Here is a 17,019-nt window from a genome sequence, read left to right as displayed (position 1 = left end):
CCAAACTGGCAATAAATCACATTGCATTATCACCGCGCCGTGCTTCGCCTGGCTCTCCCCGCTCCGCCCACAGCGCGCTTCCCATTGGCCGGCGAGGCTCCTCGCTCTGCCCCTCGGTGCGGGACATCCGCGCAACCGCACGTCCCGCCTCCTTCCTTGGGGCCGGTGATTGGAAGAGAGGGGGCTCTCCTTGGCCTGTCAATCATGTCCCTTCCTGTGCGCCTCGCATTTAGTGCTGCTCTCTGCGACGCACGGAGAGCGGAGCGGAGAGACGCGCTGCATACCAACAGAGACATACGGCAGGGTCTTTTTTTTGGTCAGGACGCACAGACCCCACAACATGCTCCAAGACAAGAAATATGATCATATCTGATGAACTTTGGACGGTTTAATTTCTAACACTGCTATTTATGCATTGTCAGAAAAAAAATCTTCTGAAAGACAAACTAAGTGTCTGGAATATATACATATATTTTTTTTCTGCTTTAATATTTGATTGAGAGAGAGTCTGCGTCGGGGAAGATTACAGCCGGGATTAATCAAAAGGAAAAGTCAAGRCTGATGTCATCCGCTCACGTGCAGGAGAGTTACTGCTGTTGACATTCGTCCACTTTTTTGTAATAAACAGATTTCCTGCAGCGACTCCATCAGAGAGGAGGATATACCGTTTTCTGTCAGGCTGCAAACAAAACAAGCAGAAAAATCAATCAGAACTCCATCATGGGCTGCCCTGGTTTGCGGAACGCATTTGCTGGTTTGATCCTGGTTCTGCTGTCTAAAGGTAAGTTTCTGAGTGATGTGATGACGCTCCTTGTCGCCGCTGCGCCTCAATCTTTGCCTTTTAATTTTTAATGCTTGTTGGGGGGGGGGGGGGGGAAACAGATACTAATGATGATGATGATGATGATGAGGAGGAGGGCGGGTGTCTGTACCTGCATGTGAATCACGCGTGTCTGCTGTGCCTCTATACGTTTGCTTGATGCGAAAGATAAAAGATGCTGTTTGCTCGTGCGCACGAGCGCGTGCAGGTCAGCCCGGAGCAGGGTTCATCTAAACCTCGTGGTTCAGTGTAAACAYCGAGTGATGCATGTAGAGGTGTTTATAGAGAGGGGTATGGGGGCGAGGGGAATAGACCCCCATCCCCGGTCCTCCGTGAACATTCCTTTACTACGTGACTTGAATGGGACGGCATCCCCACGCGCACGACGCATTTCGGAGAGGAATGGAGGGGCGTGTGTGTGTGTGTGTGTGTGTGTGTGTGTGTGTGTGTGTGGAGGGGGATATGTTTTAGTACTGGTTGAAGCACTGCAGTCAGTCAGGTGAGTGTTTTTATTTTGGTGTTCTTTTCTCAAACCCCAAGGTCGAGATAGAATAGAATAGAATAGAAATTGTCTCCATAATTTTCTCTCAGCAAGTGAACACATTAATTTTTTAAAAAAAATTATAAAACATAGTATACATTAAGAACTGTGCTGAGTTATAAAGAACCATTTTGTAAACAGTGGGCCAAATTTGGATCAAGTCAAGTTRTAATAAACACAGCTAATAAACAAACTGATCAGTTTGACCCAATGAGTTATGTTTTCTGCTCTGCACACAAAAAATAAAAATCATAAAATTAGAGCTACGACCTCGTTAAGTTCAAAAGACCAATCCAAAATCTGGATCAAAATAATTACAATGTGAATTGATGGCTGGTGCTAACAGCTATTTGAGTCAGCTAGCTAGAGTCAGCTAATGTTTTAGACACCTAAATTCATATAGGTTGAAGCTGGTGACGTTGAATAAAAAAATATTTAAAAAAATCTTGTAGCCACGTTATTTCTCCCATGTGGTCATGAGATAAAAATTTTTGTATCCACTGTCACAGGACAGTCACCACGGGCTATATGGGAGTCCAAGCTACATTTTAAAATAAAGCCAACCAGGTTAAACGTCTTAGCTTTGCTTATTAGAYTCTAAACTGTCGTCTGATTTGGTCAATGTCCGCTCTAAAAGGCAGATTGTGAAGAATGATGCCACCACAGCGTCAAACATTTTGGCCCAAYATTTGGTCAAACCAGCCCACAAAGATCACAAGTATCGAGTTATGAAAACTTTTCATCTGTAAAGACAAGMAAAAATAAAAACTATGGTTGTGCGGTATTGTCAAGTAAATTAAACACGATTAATTTAGCCAATAATGATCAATATGACAATTAATCCCCTGAATCCCTGGATGCCTTAGCCTGGTAAAAACCAGACCCTTGTCCTTCACTTTGCTACGTACGAGGGTCTGGACTCTCTGCTATAGAGAAGCATTTCTTGCTGGAGGCGGGGCCTCTGCTGAAGTTTAAAATGATTGAATCGGTTAGCCGCGACGTATGTCACTGTGAAGGAGGCTAAGCTAAGAAGCTAACCGGAAATCACGTGCATTGTAAACAACCCTACTGAGAGGAGAAATGTACCGAGTTGAAAGAGACGACTGTAAATGAGAGCTGCTGCTTTGTCAGACAAATTTAATTTAATTTGGAAGCCTTTTCAACACGGACTGGTTTCATTCACTTCCTCCACGGCCATTGCTAAACTAGCAGACACTGCACAGAAAATCAACATCGTTCAAAACTCCTCCTTCTGTTTGCTGATTGGCCCAGGTAAAATAAACTGCAAACAGACCTTCACAGAAAATCGATGTTCTGTTCTCTAATTGGCCCGAATGAAATGCTCCTGAAGAAATCCTTGTCTATGGGAGAGATCCCAGATGGAACAGTGAAGGGAAACTAGAATTGAGTGGAACTGTAAGAAGGGCCAGGCTAGCATGTCCTAGTCTCATGACCAATTTAAATCACTCCAGTAGGAAAGATTTGCTCTCTAAAAATCTGTTCCAAATTTTCGTGAAAGTATAGATTTCAGGCTATACATCAAATGTTAAATTGTGTTGATATGCCAAGTAAAACTGGAGTTATAATAAATAAATTACAGAACTTTTTTATGTTTTTCATAGCTGAACTACGTTGCAGTGGGAGGCAGTGAAAAATGGACAGATTCATGAAAAACACCTCAGTCCATGTAGTCTCACCCCCACCCAGACAGTCTGCCTGGTGGCATTATTCATATTAATCATCAAGTGCCAAAAAAAAATAAAAACAATCAATATTTTTTTTCTGACAATTAATTGCACATGAAAAGATTTTGCCCGACCCTTAAAACACAGTTTTATTTCAGTCAAGCCACCCCCAGAACCCAAAACTTCAGGCCATGGTACTAGTCTTTCATAGAGGTCATCTATGTTGAGTGATCACAGAAAGTAGTACAATAATAACTTTTCAAGCAAACAAAAAGAACATCTCTTAAAAAGGAACATGTAGTTCCTTCTGCTCAGGCCCACTGAGCAGAAAAATGAAGGTAATAAAAAGTATTGATCTTTAAAATATTTGCTTAAAAAACTAATTACTGCTGGTATGAAGGACTGTTTTGTCCCATTTCTTTTGTAGCAGCATCAGGACCTGTAGAGTATCAATACTTCTTATCTGAGGGTAACAGTTTGAAGGCAGTATGATCTGGATGCTTTGGATCAGCTGGAATCTTTTCACCACAGATCTCWGTCTGATTTGTTCTGGATTATTCAGACTGATACCCAGCAGCTCGCTGGCAGAGGTGACTGTTTTCTCTCAGCGTGTTCTTCTGTGCTTCTGTTGCGCTAAAAAACTAGCAAAGAATGCAAGATGTTAATTCCACCAAAASCACTGTCAAACATTTGGAGCATGTTATGGTCTAAATCAAATTGAACTTAAATAATAAAGCTGGACATTTTAGAGAGTGACTGAACATTATTTCCACACTTTATACATCAAATTCCTGCAATTAGAAAATTCCGTGTGGAAATCTCGTGACTTTTTCAACATAATTTGCATAACAAAACCTGACAGTAGCTGCGTTTCCATTGACCATGAAAATGCGCAAATTAGAATTTCRAAAATAAATTTGCTCAATGGAAACACGTCAATTTCGAAAAAATAATACGTTTTTCGACAAAATGTTTTTGCGCTGTATGAGGTGGTTTTTCAGCCATATCGAAATAGGTGTTTTTTGCAAAACTGCAATGGAAACACTTTTGTCGCATCACAGGAGTCACATGATCAACAACTGGCTGTTTCTACTGGCGAAAAAGACGATGACAAAGACAACAGGAAGTAGAAATAGTAGTAATATCACAGTAGTAGTATAAAATAGTAAACTCACCAACTACAATTTCCCAAAAACAGCATGCGTAGCCACTCCCAAGTAGGGACTTGTCACTGGAAAGCCTCAATAAAAGACACCGTCGTCTCCTCTGATGATGAGCGCTAGTGTCATGGTAGCAACATGCTATGTGTTTACATCCATTGCCACCATGTTTGTAACGACTTATCGTGAGAACAAATGTATTTATGCGTGACTTTAATAGCATTTCTTAATTAATGGAAACATCACAGTTGCGAAACTGTGTTTTTTCGACCTTAACAGAATATCGACAAAGTTTTGCGCACATTTGCAATGGAAATGCAGCTAGTGCCACTATGTTTCTGTTGTCCTCAGGGAAGAGTAAATATANTCGACAAAATGTTTTTGCGCTGTATGAGGTGGTTTTTCAGCCATATCGAAATAGGTGTTTTTCGCAAAACTGCAATGGAAACACTTTTGTCGCATCACAGGAGTCACATGATCAACAACTGGCTGTTTCTACTGGCGAAAAAGACAATGACGAAGACAACAAGAAGTAGAAATAGTAGTAATATCACAGAAGTAGTATAAAATAGTAAACTCACCAACTACGATTTCCCAAAAACAGCATACGTAGCCACTCCCAAGTAGGGACTTGTCACTGGAAAGCCTCGATAAAAGACGCCGTCGTCTCCTCTGATGATGAGCGCTAGTGTCGTGGTAGCAATGTGCTATGTGTTTACATCCATTGCCACCATGTTTGTAATGACTTATCACGAGAACAAACGTATTCACGCGTGACTTTAATAGCATTTCTTACTTAATGGAAACATCACAGTTGCGAAACTGTGTTTTTCGACATTAACAGAATATCGACAAAGTTTTGCGCACATTTGCAATGGAAATGCAGCTAGTGTCACTATGTTTCTGTTATCCTCAGGGAAGAGTAAATATACAACATATTAAATCTTATTGCATATTTTAAAGCACCCCCCGCCCCAAATTCTCCCTATACCACAGGATGTCTCATGTCTTATTAGCTGTGTGCCCCATTCTCACCATTTTCTCTGATTTCCCTCAGCACATCTAGCRTGAGCAGAGACAAACACTCACACCTGGCTCAATTAGTCCTGCTTTAGTCTGGTGGGAAATCAGTATATAAATAAATTACTCAGGCCCCTTAATAACAATAATTGATGTGTCAGTGCAATGAGATATGAGGTTAACAACCTGCAGATGCAGRCAGGCTGCACCTTTCCTTCTCCTGAGCTCCTTGTGGGCAGGGAGAGCCCAGCTGGTCATGGTTGGCTTCCCACATCAAGCCCCGCCATATCCAGTCCAGGCAGACAGCAGACGGACAGCCCCGCAGGAAGCGCRCAGCACACAAACACAAAGGGCTCAACATCGCACTAACCAGACCCAGCCCAAAGTGGGTCTCTCGTCTCGCGTTTCAGCTCTGTAAATTTGTAAACCTGTGGGCTCTGTGCGGTACGGAGGTGCAACCAATCATCTCAGACACAGTTGAGGAATGATTGAACATCGATGTGGGGTGTGCACACGCTGCCACACGTGRATCAGATTCATCTTGGAGAAGGATCCTGCTGCTGCTGCAAGTTGCTATAAGTTATAAAAATGTCCGCTTTTAAGGTGAAAAGCATGCATTATAGAGGAAGAACATGACTGTTAAAGGGCTACTGTTTGATGGTTGATAAATCATGCAGCAGCTGTGTATCTGCAGCCCTGRGAGCCGTGGGTGGGCTGTGGTTGCTTAAATGCTTTCTACCACCAAATGTTTACGAGACGAAATGTGTTATTAATGCTTGTTTAATGGTGTATAAAACACATTACCTTGAATTATTGTACTGCCCTCAGTATTTTATTTACTTGATGATAGCTCGTTCTCATTCTGAAACATTAGCATCCAATCACATCTTGGACACAAAAGAGAGTAACTTGGTTTTGCACACAATTAGAAATGGYAAAATAGGTTTAGACCTGTACAATGGCAAGCAAGCCAGGAGGTTCTTTAGTCCTGTGCTGCAAAACACCATTAAGCYATTCAAAGGTTTCCCACAGACTTGGCATCTAAATGCACAAGCTACTCCATGGAYATGATGTCCAGGTCCTGGCATGCCATCGTGCTTTTCGCTTCCCATTTTAATTAATTTATTTTTTAACACACAAGGACTACTWCTCTAGGATGTCGGTGGCAATGCTCCCACTCAAACATACAGTAAAATATCTGCACATTCCAACGAGCTGTTTGCAATTACTCAAAACTTGTTTCCTCTCTGCAATCAGACCAGAGCTAAAGCATTATAGATGGAGTGCATCCATGAACACATTAATTCAAATTAATTAAACAATTTGTAACAGGAAACTACATCATTTTATTGGTAACTTCACGTTTACAGAGAACCAAGCTTACAGATATCCAGAGATGTACTTCAGTTGTGCACAGAGCTGTACTGTAATGCCAAGYAGTCCAACAGATGTGTTTTCTTTAAGCTGGAAGCTCTGGTGAAGAGGAAGCGTAGAGGACGASAGAACAGGTGAACACAAGAGGGGCCGATTTGTAACCCGCCATCCTTCTTGTTTCAGCGACATATGGGGGCCAAGTGGGGTCAATGCACATTGCACATGTTAGCACATAGCCGTCCTCCTTCTCTTCTGCACCATCATACACACACATTTATTCTCAAACACACACACACACACACACACACACACACACTCGAATGGATCATCAGTCTTGGCTTAGAGATGAAGAGAAGAGAGATGCCAGGATCAACAGATGCCACGCGCTCCTATTCTGGAGGGGCTTCTGGTTTTTTTTCCTCTCCCTCCCTTTGAAATCCATGGTTTGTGTGTGCTGTTGTTCTTCATGTTTGGCTTATGAAAGCTCTGCCATTTTGGCAGGTTTTATTTATCTGCAAGTGTTGGAGTGAGAGCGCTTAGATTTGTTCTGAAGAGCCTTGGGGACAAGGGTTGGAGGTATAACCAGAGAAGGCCTGTGGTCTAAATGCTGTCCTGGGGGTGGTGGAGTGTTCACTTCCTTCACTTGTTTTACCCCCCCATGCTGTTATTTGAAGGTGACTGTCTGAACTGGTTCCTCACATACGGAGAAGCAGATCAAACCTCAGTAAAGTTTGTGGTTTCAGATTGCAGAGAGACCTGTCCAACAGAACATTAGGCAATGTTTGTAGTAATTGCTTTTTTTTTTTTTTATAACTGATTAACATTTTATACACCAAAATCACAGTAAAACACAGCTGAGCCTGAATGAAGCACAACATTCTGACTCTGGTCACATGATCGCGTTGCTGAGTTTACATTTTGTTTCCACAGTGCGGTGTAAAAATAAGCAAGTCAGCTGGAAATGTATCGTCCCCACGGGGATTTCTATGTCCTCTCCTCTGCGTCTTATTTGAAAGTGCTACCTTTTTATCTTTTTATCCAATCCAGAGTTTGACTTGAGCATGTTGAGAAAAATGACAACTTGACCTACTTTCCAAACTGATGTATTTCCAATCGAGAAGTTATCTGGTAGATTTAACCATTARAGTCCATCCTTTATTTTTATTAACATCATTTACAAAACTGATCATGTCAAAACAACTTTTTCAACTTGCTTCTCTGTGGTTTTTGGTTTCGGCAACTTTTCTGCTGAATATTTTATGAAGCTGAAAGGACAAAATAGAAAAAAGGCTGATAAAATGTGCATCTCCTCTGGCTGCAGTGAAGTTTCCATCCATTTGAAATAGAAAGACATTTTCTCACACTGAAACCAAGGGGATGTAATCCATACAGAGCAAAAGCAAAGCGGCAATGAGGCCAGGCAAAAATGTCAGGGTATTGTGACAATTTTTGTAGCTCAGAAGCTCTGAGAGTTTTTTTTTTCTTCTCAAACATGCAGCTTTGTCTTGGTTGTAAAAYAATCAGTTTATTGTTGGAACTTTTGTGGCTTCAGGTTTTATTAGCTGATCACAGCAGCCTAAAATCATTCATTGTAAGGTCTCATTTTCAGCCTTACCAATCACTCGCGCTTTTAGGTTATTTGCCACACATYTGTGTCTTATTTCTTTCATTGTAGCACCTTGTAACTCAGTCACATAATAAGGAAAAAAAATCAGTCGAGCAACGTTTCTCTGAGATTTATCGCCTTTGTTTGAAAAATAGCTGATTATAATCACTGTTGGTACATAATGAATAATGTTGTTAAGCTGTTCCCAACTTCACAGGCTGTTTGGAATATTTCTTGCAATGCATATATTACTCGACAACAGAAAAAAAAAACATTAGAGTGATGCTACCATGGCAACAGTCGAGTTGTCAAAGCATTTGGGTCAGCCTGACAGAAAATGAGAGCAAACTTGAGATTTTGCTGCTTTAAGTTAGAGACRCCTTAGATGCACCAAAAGTTGTTTAAACGAGTTACAAACTCTGAAGATTCTGCGGAATGACTTCAATTATGTGTCTTAAAYTACTATTCGTTTGCTTAGATGCAAAATGGCTATTGTAGCATGACTTTAATCTTGTGAAGGCAGTAAAGCTAATAAGTCTATAGTTGGCAACCCCTTTGTAGCTTTGGAATGAATTTAAAGGTGTTGTAAAATTGCATCAAGGACAGAAAGAGAAAAAAAACAATTTATTTTAGTCTTTATTGTCTGCAGCGGGTAATTTTGCTGGAGGCATAACAGAATCAAAAACACTCGGCAGTCTGATCTGACTCCGAAAACAATCTAAAAGTGAGAACGACAGTACAATGCCGAAAGATGAGTGACGAAAATAATAGTGGTAAATTGGCTAAGACTAATCCAAAAGCAGAGAGACATCAGGGCAATGACAGGAGTGTTGTCCAGATTATTATTTTAGATTACACACCAATAATGGTACCACTTTGCAATAAGGCTCCCAATATAGATGGCTTATAAATAGTTTATAGATAGGTTATTAATTYAACMGTRAACACTTTATAAATCATTAATAAGTYTTTATTATGCATTAGTTAGGGACAAGAAAGAAACAAAACTCTCCATTTTTTGCCACATATTGAGCCAAATCTGATGTTCCATCTAAAAGGTGCTATAYTCAACATTKCAGACTAGGTTAATAACTAGTAAGCACAATAATGATTTGGAAACACACTGCATTATTCATATCCACAATTAACAAAGGGAGCCTTATTGTAAAGTGTAAGACTGTACACTATTTATTAATGACTAATAAATATGTATAAATGGCATAAGGAAGCATTATTGTAAAGTGGAAAACAGTACATTAGTTATTAATAACTAATAAACATGTATAAGTGCCATAAGGAAGCCTTATAACTAGTGTACTGTTTTACACTTTACAGTAATGGCTCCTTTTGATAATTGTGGATATGAATAATGCAGTAAGTAATACAGTATAAAATTATATGTAAAATATGTGTTTCCGAATCATTATTATGCATTACAAGATAGAATACTAGTCTGAAATATTTATTATAGCACCTTTAGTAATATGTAATTTRTTATTATTATTATTGAATGACAATAAAACTTCCTTGAATCCTTTATGTAGTTGTAATATGTACATGAACAGATTTGGCTCACTATTTTGCAAGAAACTGGATTCTTGTCCAGGATTTCTTGTTCTTAACTAATGCATAATAAACACTTTTTATAGATTTATAAAATGTTTACAGATTAATTAATAGCCTATSTAGAAACAATTTATAAGCCATCTATAAGGGGAGCCTTGCTGTAAAGTGGGATAATATTTATGTTTTTTGGCCTCCTTTAATAGAAGCAGCACTGAGAAGCAGTTGTTTCAAATGAGCACAAATAAAACTTTTGCTTTTTGTTTGTTGTTGGGTGTTGCATCGTTTCTTATTATTGATAAGACAGAGATGTACATCAGACAGAAGATGACCTCTGCACTTTGTATCTCATGTGTTTGCAGCCTTAAGGCCAGAGCAGGGCATCTACAGATATCTACAGACATATCTACGATGTGCTGTGCCCTCGAGATTTTTTCTTCTGCCTCACACATTGGCTCGTTCAGAATGTCAGCGTGTCATCAACGATGGGCTTGTTTGCAATTATTATTATAGGTCTAATACAAGGAGTTAAATGTGATGGAAAGTAGCTGGGACTATTTGCAGCTTGGGCCATGCAGGAAATGGCACTGTGTTTCATCACTGTTGTAATTTGCTCTGAAATAACCTTCCCTCATTTTCCCCGTCTCTCACTCTCAGTTAAAAGACCTGCACTGGTTTGACCATCATTATGAACATTAGCTGCTTTTTTTTCCCCTTCTCTCGCGTTTCTCGCTGTAGAAAATGAAAAAAAGGGAGATGTTTTATTTAATGCAAGAGAGTGATAGTTCAAGAGGAAGAAAAGTGGCTGAAGGAACAGAAATAGGCATTGCYGCATGGCCACCAGACAAGAAGGGCCACTCTCTCTCACACACACATCCACACCATTTGCAAAAAGAAAAATACATTTCCGCATGCACTGAAATGGTTTCTTTTATGTAGGCCTCTGAAAAAAAGAATTTCGAGAATTCCYTCTCTGAAGCTGTAAAATTAATAGAAAGCAAACAGGAAAGGGACAACTTTCCTGGACGTAAAGAATACATTAATGTGTACTTTTGTGCTCTAATTGATCTCTCCCCTAAAACATTCATGTTAAAAGTTAAACAGGTTTTAGTACAAATTGCTTCAATTTGGATTTCAAAGCTCCCATTCACATTGCAGACTGAGCTATAGGGAGAAAATGAGGGAAGAAAAGCGATGGGTTTGTGTTTGGTTTTGTGCAGATGTTACACATTTAGGAGGAATAAATTCAGTTCGAAGGGGAGAGYGTGCTGTGAGAATTTCTTCCCTCTGTTCCTCTTCTTTCTATGCTTTTTTTTTTGTGTGCCATCGAGTTAGCATGATTCGAAACACAATTCAGATTACTGCAGGCGGCTTGTCCTGCGGGAGCTGAGAGGGACGAGGGTCCCGCTTTTCTCCCTGTCCTCATTACCAAAAGACAAGGCGCTCGCCGGCAAATCAATGGAAAAGGCTTAGGCGCTAATGCAGGCCATGCCTGGTGGAGGGGACTTAGTTTTGTGTGTGTGTGTGTGTGTGTGTGTGTGTGTGTGTGTGTGTGTGTGTGTGAGTGTGTGTTCTCCAGCACGTGTGCATGTTGTGTGTGAGTGAAACACTCTTTTTCTTTGTTAACATTTTATTGTTTGGTTACAACAAAAAGCTGGGGCAGAACATGCTTTTCAAACTGCTAAGTAAGTCACTTCTTTTGGTGTAGCCCAGGGGTGGAGCCAGGGGGTGGCCAGGGGTGGCTATGGCCACCACAGACAAATCTTTGGCCACCCTGCTGTACACAGCCCTTYCACAGTGAAACAACCTTTAGGGGTGCAATAATCCTCCTGAACAGTTGGTGGCAGTGTTTAACAGTTTGAAACATCACCAAGCTCGATCACTGAAGAAGACTGATGACAAGGAAGTGATGTTTTTTTTTATATAGAGAAAATATGCCTATGTATTCCGACTTATGGTGACAACTTTCGGACTTATGGAAACAAAAGTCTTTTTTTTTTGTTTGTTTTTTGTTTTTGTCACCATAACACACAGTGTCATTTTATGTTATGAAGGCTGCACAATGCTCTGTGTTTGGTTAAGAGTAGACCCATCACTAAATCCGAGATATTGGAATACCCCTCTAAATTCACTGTTGGTGATTATCAATTTTGCACCTGTTCATTGGGTAAAATTATTAATATTAGTTTTAAACATGGAGTTGAGGGTTATCATTATTTGGCACAATGATGTGTTACAATTAAAAATAAATAAACAATATAAAAGTACAAAGTCACTGGATATGATAAATTGTGTCACTTTAATTAACCTTATCTCAGCTGTAGCAGTGAGTTTAAAAACAGGATGATGGAACTAGATTAATGAGTAATCTGTCTCTGAAATAATTATTAAATCAACTGTTTATTTATGTAGGTAAAATTATGTTTAACAACCTGGTAAAATACACCAGAACGCAGGAAAGGGCATCTATTTTGTTCAAAATTTTCTGGGGGTGGACACCCAGACCCCACAACAGTGTGTCCCCCCACTTTTAAAATGGTTCTGACACCTATGTTTATAAGGTAGTCACTGCCTGTATAAGGACGTAACGGAATGACCAAAACACAAAGATCTGCAGAAACTTTAAAGTAAAATTTTATGTGATTTTCCTGGCCACCCCTGTGTGAGTGGTCCCAGTCTGGCCACCGCCGAGAAAAATGTCTGGCTCCGCCACTGGTGTAGCCTCGACTCTCTGTGCTGATGTGTACCGGCAGGATAAGCCATAGCTCAGAGGTCCCTTAATTACGCAGCGATAACATCAGATTCACCTGTGAATCCGTTTATAGTCCGGCACCAAAGTTGGCGCCATTGTAATTATAATTGCTCGGGGCATTGTTGCCATGACTACTTGTACTTCAATAGGTGTACAACTTCCTTTGCAGTGGCACAGAAAGAGCAGCACCTCAGTGTTTCCTATCAACAGCCCCGCCGGAGCAGATGCCGAATGAGAATTTGCCGAACGACCCACCTGTCTCACGGCTCAATCTACAGCCGCAGCTGTTCATTCTGCTGCTTCTCTCACATTCCCAGCCTCCGTCCCACGCTTGCACCTCTCATTTTGTTTACACAGGTAAAACCACTGGGTGCAACAAATGCTAAATAATAGTTTTATGTAGTGGATTTTGAGCCTCTCCTCCGCCTCTGCCATCTGATGGTGCTGGAGGTGTTTGCGGGTCTTTGCAGGCAGGATGGGAGAGAGAGGGAGAAGCGAGGAGGGGGGGAGGAAGAGAGGGAAATAAATAAAACTGAGGAAAACAGATCAATAAATATTTCAGCAGCTGCTCCCTTCACAGACTTCTCCTGTAGCCGTAAGAGCGAGGAGGGAGACGGAGAGACGGAGGGATGGATAAAGTGCAGGAAAGAGGGAAAGAAGAGGAGTTATTGTGCTCCAGACTGGTATTCACAGTGAGCTCTGAGAGAGATGGAGGGTGAAAGAGACCGACAGAATGGGGATAATTTGGTCCCAGACTTTAATAGACAGGGGGAGGAGGCATGAGTGAGGGGTGGAAAAGAGACACAGGGCGTGCTAACGAGCATCACATACCAACACTGTCCTCCAAGGGAACAAAAAAAAAAAAAAAGAAAGAAAGAGAGAAGCCATAACAGAGGCTGTGCTTCGAAACTTTGGCTCGGTATAACAATGACTGTAAGAGACTGTCGCTTCTTGACTTTCACTTAATTCTAATTCCTGTCAGGAGACCACGACAGACCGTGKGGGCGTGCAGTTTGTGCAGCAAGCGGTTCTAAATGATAATGAGCCGCTCAACAGCTGAGATGGCCGACGTGTCGCCGCGAATCAGGCGTGTCCGCCGTCAGTGCCAATCATCCGCCGATATGTTCTCGCATTGTCGTGAAATGTGCTCGCCCGGGGAGCACGTTACATGCAGCATGTGCAGCACGGCTGCATTTGTTTAATGCACGGAGCAGAAACAGCACGGGGAAACACAGAGGGACACGAGAAGCTGATGAGGACGGACAGGACCRAGAGATGGAGGAGTTATGAAAAAAAAAATGATTGAAGGAGGGCTGCGAGGAGGCGAGCGAGGGAAGGGAGACAGATGGTGTGAGGGAGGAGGGATGCAAAGTCCCGCAACAGGCGGTGATCGAGATGGATTGATTTTGCAGGCAGATGATTAGGTGAGGTGGGGGGAAAAAAAACCACGTCAGGTTTATCCTGCCAATGAAAACTGAGTTTGGTAATATTGCTGTGTGAGTGGGAGTAGTAAAACTGTTTCAGGGTCACTTGTTGTGTGATATTGCAGCATTAAGGAGCTGCTGCTAATGCAATATGCTACTGGTTAGGGAGTCATTTCAGCAAGGCAGCGCACCTCTAATAAAACAGTCGTGCAGTGTGCCCAGGCAATAAACAATTTGGGACTTGTCAAGAATCCACAGGTGACACACATTTTTGTGTTTGGATGCTGTGTAAAAATGACAACATGCAATTAAAAGATGTTTCACAGTAATTTGGCGTTGCTATGTGGAAAAGCTGTATCAAAAATTTAAAAGAAAAATCTTGATGATTTGATATTTATTTCTTCTGGCATCCAATGTTAACCACGCAGAGCTTGTGCTGTGCTTCTTCTGCTGTTTAATGCCGGCACGTGGCTCTGCTTCCAGCTGTGAGGGCGCTGACGGGAGTTCTTGTAATAAAGGGACCATTTTAGCATGACAACCTGACATTCTGACATTAAAGACTCAGTCAGGATTTGTGAAGCTGTGATGACCCCAACGCACTTCTACACAATCTTTAGGGGGGGGGGGGTAATATGCAAAATTTATTTTTTTTAGCTTTATATCGTGTTGTAATGTCTTTACCTCATCAAAAATATACCCAGGGCATGGCTTGGACTCATTCATGCATGTTTGAGAATCTCATGTAGCCATGTGGAGCAGCCCAAAGGGTTGCGGGTACAAAAGCACTGCCTATTTTTACACCCTCCCTCCCCTGAAGCATTGTTGTGAAGATGAGCAGAAGTGGGAGTGTCAAAAACGGTAGGAGGGCCTTAAAGAGACACAGTCAAATTTCAAGGTGTTTAGATAGACTAATTCTATTTTTATAGCATTTTCATAACAATGAAACATAATTACTTGACTGTGGTGTAGAATGTGCCTGGAAAATAGGAGTGCAACAATAYGTGTATTGTGTCGAACCGTTCAATGCAGTGCTTTAGGTTCAATACACAATTGTATCATTTTTAACATTCGTTTTGTCAACTTGTCTTCTGAAGATGCTCTGTGATGAAGGATCAGTGGATCTGTGTTCGACTACTCCACCTAGCCTCCATTGTCGAGCACAGATCCACTGAGAAACTTGCTGTTTCAGCAACATTTAATTTATAAACTGTACCTTTGAGGTTAAACAAATGTTCATAATTAATTTCAATAAATTACAAGTTAAGAAAGGCATAGAAATTTCTATTTTTTTGTACCGAAAAAATATTGAAACGTGAGACTAAAGTATCGAACCGAAACAAATCGTGACCTTTCTGTMTCGTTGCACCCCTAGAAAATACATAACACCCTTCCTTTAAAAGTGTTTGATTCCACTCTGCTCGCTTTCCAGATATTTGGTGTTCAACAACTGCCCCAAATATTTTGAGGCAAAAGATCACAGAAATAGTTTTAGAACAAAGCATCAAATTTGTGCTAGTGGGGTCCTGTTGTGTTAATTGGAATGTTGGGTGAGATTCTATCAAATGTTCGTGCTGCAGCAGACCTTTAATTGGGTTTGGAAGAAGATGCTGCTCTATTATGTTGTGATATTTCATTAATTAGATATGGAGTTAGATAACACTGAAAGCCTTTGGTGTTCTTTCCAGTTTCCTAATTTAGAAAGCCGAATCCAATTATTGTTTGGGCCTGAGTACAGTATTTGAATATGATTTTTTTAAAGATACTTCTGCACTCTTAATTTGTGCTCCAGTCAGACTTTGCTCCCTCATTCATTGAAGTATATCTGCATAAAAAACTGCAATCTAATTTGTTAATTAATATCATTTATTTGGTGAAACTTCCCAATTCCCCCCAAAAATCTTTTGATTCTGACATTTCGAGGCTGTGATGCAGTGAAAATTAAATCTCATTTATCTGTTTTCTGCCCTCTTGTGTTTGAGCGGCAGTAAATAAAACTAAATTTGGTCATTAAAATGCATGATATCATTTTGAAGATGCAAGAAACATCACGCTGGCCTGTTTATATGCTGCAGTGCTGCAAAACTGGAGCTATTTCCAGAAAAAAAAGTGTGTTGGCTAAGCATTATCTTTGACATGCAGATAAAATTCAACTTTGAAAGCTCTGGCTAAAACTGGTACATAATAGCAAATATTTTAGCAACTTTTCCATCATTAATGACTTTTTGAAATGATTGTGTCACAGTCACAGAACGTCTTCTTCTCTCCCCATCAAGGGGGCACTGCCTGTATCGATGTGACCTTTATCTGGCCAGTGGACCTCCAATTCTATTAGGAAATAATGAAGGTGCCAGAAAAGGGCAATTAACTGCTTAATGTCGGGCAAAAGTACTTTAATATAACATGAATTTGCTGACGAGTCTACATACGTGTCTAACACCAATAATATCTGTACTTTAGACATGTTAGTACAGATTTTGATTTAGATTTGTTTGGTTTAAACCAAAGCTTTATCTGCTGCAATAGTCAAATTGTGTTGTAAGATAAAAAAAGAAATATGGTTATATTTTGAGTGATAGCGTAATGAAATGCAACCAAACCAAAAGAAGAGATAAGATAAGACTAAATAATATGGCTGATGCCAAAGCCACGCAATGAAAGATTTATATCTGACACGAAGACGCAGCATCTGAATCGTAAGATAAACAGCCCAATTTGATGCTCGTTATTAAAGCTTCATGTATCGTAAACATCTGCTTTATCAAATCTTCGGCTACCTTTTGTTTGTTAGTTTTGAATCTGACAGCTGAGATCAGAATTGATCTGTATGCTACGGGGAGGCTGAAATATCTGACATGACAAATGTTGGCCAGATCGTGCAGGTGTTTTCTCAATCAGGCCGACGTGATTGATCCTCGCCCGAATCCATCATGATCAAGCCATATTGACAGTTGGCTTCTATTAAGATTTTCTTCTGACAGAAGAGAGAAACGAAAGATAGGCGCTAATCGACTGCAGCAAGAAAAGTTTCTGCGAAGAAACTGCGTCATTCAGCCCCATGGAGCATGTATTAAACC

At 40.6% G+C, this 17,019-nt stretch overlaps 1 protein-coding gene across 1 annotated transcript in view; it reads left to right on the top strand.

The window, feature by feature from the left end:
• Positions 1–507: 507 nt before the first annotated feature.
• iglon5 (IgLON family member 5) overlaps positions 508–17,019 on the top strand; it is a gene marked incomplete at its 5' end in the record, with an annotated part of 153,821 nt that continues 137,309 nt past the window's right edge. Inside the window, 1 exon segment of the mRNA XM_014016359.1 lies at positions 508–781. Coding sequence (XP_013871813.1) covers positions 721–781 — 61 coding nt within the window.

The sequence above is a fragment of the Austrofundulus limnaeus genome, unplaced genomic scaffold (assembly GCF_001266775.1).
Source record: "Austrofundulus limnaeus strain Quisiro unplaced genomic scaffold, Austrofundulus_limnaeus-1.0 Scaffold143, whole genome shotgun sequence".
NCBI lineage: Eukaryota > Metazoa > Chordata > Actinopteri > Cyprinodontiformes > Rivulidae > Austrofundulus > Austrofundulus limnaeus.
The sequence above is the reverse complement of the archived record's forward strand: the minus strand, read 5'-3'. Positions and strand labels throughout refer to the sequence as shown.